Source organism: Phoxinus phoxinus, assembly GCF_949152265.1.
Source record: "Phoxinus phoxinus genome assembly, chromosome: 1".
Taxonomy (NCBI): domain Eukaryota; kingdom Metazoa; phylum Chordata; class Actinopteri; order Cypriniformes; family Leuciscidae; genus Phoxinus; species Phoxinus phoxinus.
Genome location: NC_136876.1, coordinates 21826000 through 21835984, shown reverse-complemented (window position 1 = coordinate 21835984; position 9985 = coordinate 21826000). Strand labels below are relative to the sequence as shown.

The 9985-nt window shown below is 37.6% G+C and overlaps 1 protein-coding gene across 1 annotated transcript in view; it reads left to right on the top strand.

The window, feature by feature from the left end:
* Positions 1-342: 342 nt before the first annotated feature.
* Positions 343-9985, top strand: part of crhr1 (corticotropin releasing hormone receptor 1) — a 121693-nt gene continuing 112050 nt past the window's right edge. The window contains exon 1 of the mRNA XM_079635457.1: positions 343-1163. Coding sequence (XP_079491583.1) covers positions 1140-1163 — 24 coding nt within the window. The 5' untranslated portion in view covers positions 343-1139. The remainder of the gene's footprint in view (positions 1164-9985) is intronic.

The following is a 9985-nucleotide window of genomic DNA, read 5'->3' as shown; positions in this document are numbered from 1 at the left end:
GGCACATGACAGTAGCCTACAAATAGCCTATCTGTTATCGACGCAAACTTTTTTTTTTTTTTTTTTTAAATTGGCGGTATCGCAAATTTTCAACGTTTTGTGTCCATTCAGCATAACTTTCTGTTGGAAAATAAAAGGATACTCACGAATGCATATTTATGTAGCCTATTCGTGTAGGGTGTTCCAAATAAAACAGTAATGCCCTGTTCCCTTTAGAGTACTCACTTCAAGTGCTCTCCCCCTTCGGAATGAGGTAGCCTAGTGATGCTCACGTTCGAAAGGAATTCACTCATTATGATCCTGTTCAGCGCTGAGTCTGCTGCTGAGCGCACGCGAGAGAGTGGACCAGTTAGGATGAAGACGCATAGTACGCGTGGGAACTGCATGGATTAGTTTGCACCGCCGAACTCTGCTCGGGCTCAGCAAGACTTCTTCCAATATTGTCGTTACATTGCTCGCTGGACAACATTTAGCCGCACGCGCGCAACATCTAAAACGTATATTCCTTTTATCCGCGCGCAGTAACGCCTCCTTGCTGTCATGTAGGGCTTCACGTGAACGCATTACTGTTGACCGATGGGACACAAACAGAGGGTCACTCAGTGTGAGGAGACAACGCGAAGAGGGTCCACCGTGTTTACAAGGATCGAATAATTTTGGAAAAGAGAGCAAATTGTGGCAGTACTCTTGGGAAAGTTCACTTCCAGCCGCAGGGGAGCAGGTCGAAACGCTTATCATATCTAACAGGGAACACTGACTGAGTGTTGCGCGTGACTGGTAGCCTATCGCGTCTGAACAAACCATTTACACCTGCATCTGAGGACCTTAACAACTCAACCTCGACATTAGATTATTTACCGAGGATTAAGTGTCAATTGGAACCCCTAAAATAAGGATATATCGACTTTAATTATAATAACTAATCTGCAACTGGGTGAAAATGAGGCAGCGATTCAAATGCGCGCAGAATTCACCAGTTTATTTCCAGTTGTAAGTGCTACACTTAACATCCTTGGGGTGCATATCTATTGTTTTCGAAACAGAGGTCTGTCACCCCGGAGTGGAGCATCCGGACAGCTGCATCTGGAGCAAAGGAGCGCTGTGCTGTTTGAAGGTTTCTGCAGACAAACACTGGAGCAATGAGTCGCATCCTCCACACACAGGTACGACTATTACTCCATGAAAGCGTATAGTAGGCTAGCTTAACTTAACATTGTTAGTCATTTTTACAGAGAAAAAATGTAAAAAGGCTAAACTCTAAAAATGCTGGGTTGTTTCAAACCATGTTTGGGTCAGATATGGACAAACCCAACCGTTAGTTTAAATTCGTAAAATACATTTTAAACTGGACGGTTGGGTTTGTCCGTATGTGAAACAACCTAGCATTTTTTAATATGTAACACATTTTAATTGTAAGTTCATATACGCTGAAAAAATGTAGAAGAAAATTGCCTACATGAAATTGTATTGTAAATGCAAAACATTTTTTAAAAATGTTTTTATTTTATTTAATTTTATATAAGGACAACGTACCTCATAATCTGCTTAAAAAATGGCAATACATATATGCTAAAATATTGTTAAAATAATATGATTGGAAAAGAGGGATTCCCAGAACCCTCTACACAAACAATCACTTTATGTCGTTTAGAAAGTTAGATGCTTCTTATCAGTGTTGATATATGTGCATCAGATTAGATTAGATTGTTTCATTTTGCATTTTATGTTGCTTTGTTCATATTAGGGCCATTGTGTGTATTAACCTGATGGTGTCAATTTGGTACTTGTGACACAGGCAAATTTGTATGCATTGTGTTGCTTTCCATTGTCACTAGTGTTGGTGTCAGTAACTGTATAGTAAAAAATAGACTGTCATGGCTCAAGTATACCACTATATTTACATAATATTTACGTAATCTACATACAAAATCCCATCACATTTTTTACTGCAAACTTCTGGAAACCAGAGCTGCCAGTTTTGTCCCCTCATAAGTATAAAACTTGTTTTTACAGTGCACATTTTAACCATTTAAACTTTTCAGAAGTTGCATTGGTTTGCCTCACCAGAAGCTTATTTAGTTCAGCAAATTGTAATTGCTTTCTTAAAATGATGTGGCTTGTTACAGGATTTATTTGTTCTCATTTTTGTTTTGTTCTGTTTTGTTTAAATGTCTAAGATGAATAGCACATAAAGTGTGTCATTAAGCTATCATTTGACACTGAGGTTTTAAGGGAAACTGTGGAGGTAATTAATGACTATCCTTCGACGGGGGAGATCATTGCCAATGTGACTCAGCAGTGTGTGGGTGCTATTGAATTCTGTAGACAGTAAATACAAGCAGGGACAGGACACAATCCCCTGCCAGTCCTCAGCTGAGCCGCAAGACATTTGAAAAGAATGTCAATTCTAGCTTGTAATAGAAGCTTGGCACTGCATCACAAGCATATCATAGATTGCAAATGATATAAAATGACATCACTGAAAGGTAAAGAAAAAAGCAGCTTTATTTTTAGCCCTAAAAAAAGATGCAGCAAGTTTGTCAGTGTCCGCTCTGGACCGTGGCCCAGTTTGGCACCATTACGAAGTAATGTGCTGAAACTCTGACAGTCAAAACATACAAGCTTTCAGCTACCATTAATATGTGTTTTATCACTTTCAGCGCTGTGGACCGCTTGAGCTGCGGAGAGTATTTTGCTCTGAAAATGATTTGAGTGACGATTGATCGAATGTGTGTTGTGAAATACTTACTGAGTGAAGACATGGCCCTGTGATTTTCACTGTGCAGCTTTTGCCAATATTATGAAATGTCCCAAGTGGCTAGCAGGGTTGCAAAAAAGCAATTAGGATTCGATACAACTGCTAATCGACTTTCGGGATTTAACTCTTTTTCATTGCCTCAGCACATCAGTGTGGTTGCTGCGATCATTCAAATAATGCAATACCCATGAACGTTTCATAGCGTTTATAGCATTTAAAGCCTGAATAACCTTTTTGCGTGCAGCCAGAGAGGTTGGAAAGTCAGATCTGAGGCGACTGACTTGTTGTGCTGATGATTATAATAACATTGAGACCAGAAGAAAACGGAGCCATCTGTGAGAAAGAAAAGCTTATGAATGTGTAATCTTGCCATCTTCAGAGACCAATGACATCGTTATCATTTCGCTATCCTCCCTCGATGTATCTCTTTTGATAGCACATTTCCATCACAATGCTGCTGCCATTTGTTATACCTTGTTACACCTGATGGGAGCTCAGAACGCATCCTTTTCTACTCATCTGTGAGGTTAGATCAGACTTCCGAGCAGGAAACGAGAGCATTTGAGGTCCTTTGCCCCAGAAGACGTGTTTGTTTGTGTGTTTATATCGCTCCACAGGGAGAATAATTTCAGCTGTACTCACAACTCCTTCAGCCAGGTTATGCACAGGGAGCTTTTGTTAAATTACAGTCAACCCAGTGCAGTTCAATAAGCACAGGTCTAATTAACTCATCACAGAAATGTAAGGAGCGGAAAAGCTTCTCGCTCTCCATAGACCCAACAGCTTCGAGCATGCAGGGGACTTATCAATTTCTCCTCAAGAGGTCAGAATTTAAATGTCAGAAGCGGAGTATCCACAATCGTTTTTGAGCTTTTTGTTGTGGTCTGGCTTGCTTATTTGCTGTCTTGATTTGTTGTAGCTGTGGTGGCTTCTCTGTTTCTGAATAGTGTCTGTTTTAAAGAAGAGTCTTTCTTCTATTCAGATCCATTGTAGCCACCAAGCCACAAGCTTTATCATACGTGATTGCTGTCTTTTGAGAAAGATTAAGTCTGCACCGATGGAACCCCCTTTTTGAGGGTAGAGTTAACGTTTAGGGGCTTTGAGGTTTCAAGCGCTTCCAAAGGCGTTCAGCACTCACTGTGTCTTAGCAACGACAGGTACTGCCCATTATTTTTTTTGGTTTTAATATCCCAGAGGTCAATATCGTGTCTATGATTTACATGGCTCATGCACCGCAGTGTATTAGCGTGACTAATCTAACATGCACTGAGTATAAAAACAGATGACGATTCCCAGAGCATATTTTCTTTTCTGTGAGACCTAAAATCAAACTTCGCGTTGGGCCGCATTGTTCTTTTTGACGACAGTCTCTCTTTCTATTAACCAGTCCAGGCGATGTTTTTTTTTTGTTGTTGTTGATGGTTTTTTAGTACTGCAATGTAAATGGTGGCTTATTCAGTGCTAAAAACCCTACGAGGTATTTTGTTGCAGTGCTGTATCTCTTTTGGGAGCTCTTTCAGAAATTGCTCCTCTGCTGCCTCTCCTGGAAATGTTAAGCTGTTTGGGAGTTCCTTTTTTTGAAAGTATCCTTTCAAATCCCCTCTGCAATTCTCAGACTCTGAAAACGAGCTTGCTGCCGAGAATTGCGAGATCTCAAGCCTTCGAGAATGTTGCCATTAAGGGATATTTTTCACCTTTTGCTCTTCTGTCATTCAGAATCGAACAGCTTCCTATCATATTGGTCTTGAATTGGTTGTTTAAATATTTCTTATTTCTCTGCTCTGGGTGTCTTGGGTGAGATTTGGAGCAAGTATGAAAGTAATGTTATGAAAACAGGGATTAGAAGCAATTGTTCACATAGCTTTCACCAGTGCAAAGTGCATTGATGGTATTTTGCTCATTACGTGAACAGGCCACAGTTTAAATCAGTAATTCCCAACCAAATCATACTGTGTATTTAAACAGTTTCCAGTTGGTACTTGTAAAGATTTGTATTATCTGCTGTTCATGAGATAGTTTTTTTTTAACTGTTTTTGAAATGTCTATTGTGCTTAACTGCAGTATTTCCATATAAAGTACACAAAACAGTTAACAACAATACTTATATTGTATAAAAAAAGATTATGAAATGCTTTGTGTTTTATAGAAGCTTTGTGTTGAATTGTTTAAATAGTTTAACATTGGGAGAGCAATGACTTCATTTTAGCTCTTTTCACCTAAAAAGACGAAACAGATTGAAAGGTCCCGTTTTTCCTGTGTTTTTGAAGCTTTGATTGTGTTTACAGTGGGCAATATAACATGTTCATGTTTCGCGTGTAAAAAAACACAGTATTTTTCACAAAATTGACTTATCTGTATACCGCTGTTTTCACTGTCCTATAAACGGGCTGATGACTTCCTTGTTCACTGAAGTCCTTCCTTCAAAAATACGTAACGAGTTCTGATTGTGCCAGCGTTTCCTGTGTTGTGATTCGACAGCAGCTTAGCGCACTTTGCCCGGAAAGGTCCCGCCTCTTACCATAACGTGGAGATGCATGGCTCAGTGTTATTGTTAACATGGCCAAACAAAGGTGATTTGACTCCGGGATGAAAATAACAGAGTCTCGACGACATGGCGACAAACACTCTAAAAACGCAACTCTTCCTCTTCTCTGTAGGAGCGCAACAAGACCATGGCCCCTTTTTTGTGTATTCCTGTGTGCGGAGGTTAGTCAAAAAAACTGTTCTAGTGGCGTCATTAAAGCAGGAAGTAGAGGGACGTAGTCCAAACCGGCCATTCGCTGTAGGCTTTGAAAGGGGACTTCTGTTAAATAAAATATCTGGCTTGGCAGTGAACTTTAAACTTTATAATTTTACAGGTTTATGCTAATTACATTTATGCTCTAACAGCAACATTACACACTAAAGTTTAAAAAATGGGATCACGAAGAACAGGAACTTTAAAGTTGAGCGCTGGCATATCGACATCACTTAAAGACCTTCTTTTATCACCCCCAGACTGTCGTTGTCAATTTAAAAGCATATTGAGGGTTATCATAAATCAGTTAAATTATTATTGTGCTCTAAGGTAATTTAGAAAGCTTTGGAAGCTTCTGGACATTTTAAAAGCTTGACGGCTTGCACAAAATGCATTTGTTCTTGCAAGTGTAAACTCACTTAATTAGCCTAGGCATGGAGCATAGTTGGTCTGTCTAAAGTATAGCGTTAGCTGACAAAGGAAAAAGCGAGAATGTCTAAAGAGTGCTAAGGCTTGTGCAAATACAGAAGTATGTGATTGTGAACATACTTCGATGCTTACAGAGATGGGCTTTTGATGAGGGAACAGGAAGCACACTTTTGTTAAAGGCTGAGGGTGCAGAACCATTTTTTGGATATGTCACTTAAAATGTCTGTTTAACCATGTCACCAAATGTCATGTTTTAACCCTGTGGTTAAAATCAAGTTTTTAATGTTGTTTATATGTCTATGTGGTGTTTTTTTAATATGCTTTAAGATAAACCATGTGCAAATTCGTAAGTCTCCAGTATTTTCTCCTGCAGTTACTGCAGTGAACCAAAGACAGTCTCAAAATCGCGGTTTGAAAACGGCTGGCGTTTCTGACGTCACAAACTTGTAAACAATTATGTCATTGTGTGACCGTCAATGAGTTGATCTCGAAGCTGGTGTGAGTGAGTGGAGGCGGGTGCTAATTTGCATATTCATTGACCCGCGTATACTAAATGAGGCAAGGGTGTACTGTAGAGTTACATTCAAGCTACTTTAAGGCATGAATAAACATTTTCACAGAAAAAAAACATTTAAATATGTAATTTTGGTGATCAAAGATGCATTTTATGGGATACAATTATTGACTACAGGGGAACTTTAAAGCAATTATGGAGTATGTTTAAATCTAAGATGAAGCTGGCAACCTAGGAGTCCTTAAAAACAATTGACCAGAAACCATCAAAAATACATTAGATCTCAAGTACATTAAATGTAGCATTCTTTCCTTACTATATCCTTACTTAAAGTGAAATACAGTACTGTGCAAAACGACAAAGAGCATATTTCATTATGCTCTAATTGTTCAGTTATTCAGAGTTTTTTACCTGTCCCATTGTGACTAAAAAAGAGATGAAGTTTCAGACTTTTCCAAACTTCTTGAGTGACAATCTTGAATGCAGAAATATTTTGGAGAAATGTTGTTATTTAAATAAAATTTAATATTAGCTGTTGCTTAAAGGTGATCATTCCGAAATATAATAAGGTTATTATTGCCAAGTCTGGAGGATTTCATAACTTGAACGTATTGTTCCATCCTTGATTCCCCATTAGTAATCATGAAACACTTAATTGAATTAGGTTTAGCCATTGAAAGCAAAAATGGCACAAGTGGAAAATGACTGTTTATCATATCATCATATCTGAACTTGGTTTCAGTGACATGTTTAAATGAGAATGGGGGTTTTCTGTCACACATGCCACCTCATTTTTGATGGGCATAACTTTCTGTGGTCATGCAACACATGTTGTTTTGTGCAACAGAGTATGGGATTCTCTCGCAGCTAGAGTAAGAAAGATATTCTGTTCGCTGAGTCAGTAATCACTATGCTTACTTTGTCCTAGATCCTCGTCCTTTTTAAATCAAATGAGCGTATTAACTCAATTAGCCTGTCAGTGGCTCTTTACAAGCAGCTGGTACCTGGCAGCTCTTGCATAAGAAGAGACAGATCCTCATTCATCCCTTTCCAATCGATTTTCCTTTTCCATCCGGCATTTTTCACAACTTGCGTCCCACTTAAAACGCAACACATTTACATCAGAGGAACTTGCAACGGGTTCCCAGAAGGAATGTCTTCTTTCATATTGGTTGATCGCAATGCTGCACAATTAGGAAAAGGACGGATGTTCTTGTTTGCTTCTTTTTTTTTTTTTTTTTTTGGTGGGGAATGTATTCTCACAGCAGATTAGACATGTAAATTAGAAAAAGCCGTTGTTTTGAGAAGACTAAATTAGATCTATTTTGAAAGCATATTTTGCTTGTGCATTCTTTTGTTCTTCCTATTCTGTGAATATAATTTCTGTTTGAAGAGATTTAAATATGATCTGTTTAACTGTGTCAAATCCAAGATTTGATCTTGAAAAAGTATAATATTAGTGAAGCCTTTCATCAAATGTTTCTTCCTCTTCCCTGTTTATCGTTGCATCTATTTCCTCTCATTCAGTTTTCAATTTTATTTTTCAGTTTTATTGGTAAAGCTAATGACACATAACGCACATCGGTTTAGCAACGATGAAATAATGATGAAATAATAAAATGAGAATGGTTCACAGTCACGCTTAATAATAATATTAATTATATAATTATTTATTAGATTATAGAAAAATAATAAATAACACATTTCTGTCATGAATTACATGATATACGGATTAATTGACTGAACCACTATTTATTGCATATATCAGTATTTGCTGGGAAAGCAAATTATTGTGTCAGGAGCGTTAAGCGAGTTACAAAAAAGTCAATATATTGTAGTTTTGTCATACTGTTTTTAGCATTTAGCGCTTTGTGTTGTGATTTATTTAATTAGCTCATTTTAGCATGTTATTTTTATAATTAATTGCACTAAATTGACATGCTAACTTGAGCCTTAATTAAAAGTAAAGCAAGCCATAATTCCGCATAATAGAAAATAATCTTTACAGTCAGAAAACGAGACAATCAGATAAGACTGAGATGCATAGAAGCAGGCAAAGACTATAAGTGTGGCGAGTATCTAAGGCTTTGTCTAATAGATAGGGTTATTTTAGGCATCAACTTTCTACATTTCTGTCTCTTTTGTCTGTACATTTTGAACAAGCAAAATAGTACAATTTACAACAATAATACAAAGAGGTTTTACACAGCCTTTTAAAATAGATTTTATGCTGATAGTGCACTACAGTACATCTCCTATGGTTGACACTGACACAAACAGAAATGTACTTTACAAATAGGGACTAGTGTTTATAGAATTCATAAGCGACCTTCACAATCATGATAACATATCTGTTATCATAATATTTACAGGAAGTTTCAGACCCTTCATCAGATCTTTTGAACTTGATACTTCAGAATTGAGCAGAGAAAAAATATAAAAATGGTTTGGGGTCCAAAAGAACACTAGTAACAAGTGCAGACACTTCATTGAAAAAGATACCCCTAAATACCCCTATCTATTGAGTTTTCAGTTTATGCCATAACTTTCCTTTGTTTTACACTTTTCAAAATCCTTAAATGGTAGTTTGTTTGCAGGTTTAAAGTGGATTTTGAATCCCAGATTTTCAATGTGGTCTTTTGGGCCCCACTATGTGTCCCAATGGAATATAGTCTATGACAACATCCTCTCTTCCAAGCATACTTGAGCAGTGTGTTTATTTGTGTGAGCATGTTTTCTATGTTTAAAAAACGCTTGCGTGGTAGTAGCAGTCATATTCACACGCATTCACACAGACTTTGCACATTGTGTTGGGGAAATAGAAAACACCCATATTCATCACCCATATACAATTGACAAATGTAACCCACGTACTACCTCTCTCTCACTCTATCATGGGATTATTGAATGAAGTGTGCAGGCAGGTGGATGGTGCACTGCATCCAAGCATCTTTCATTAATTAATGCTTGTGTGGAACGCTGGCATAAAAGATATTGACTCCTTGCGCTAACACTGCAGCCTGTCATCTCCATTTATCACAATTAACACCCCCACAACAAGTAGTGCAGTGCAGCCTCAAGGTCAGGGGTACAGTACACAGCGTTATCTTATCTTATATCTTATCTTATCCTCTTTTGTTTAGTTTATTATTGTATTTTATTGTATTTTTATGTTAAACAATTATTATTATTAAAGTTATATTTTGAGGCTTTTTGCCTTTATTTAAATGGGAGGACAGGAATTTGACCAGGAAAGGATCTCGAGCCGGGACTCAAACTCGGGTTGTCAGAGCACTTGCCCAAACAGTTGTGTTTTTGATTTAATTTGCTTTGTAATTATTTAATTTTATTTAATTTTATTTCTGGCATCACATTTTTATTTCATCAGTGGCCAGATTTATTTTAAACAGATCAAAATATCAAGTACTAGAACTTTGTCTCCTGCAGTCCAAAACACAGTCAAGTGTTTTTAGAGAAGAAAAGCATGAACATTTGAAATGATTTATACCTAAAAGTCGCTTTTCCGGCAGGCCAAACCATTCTCTTT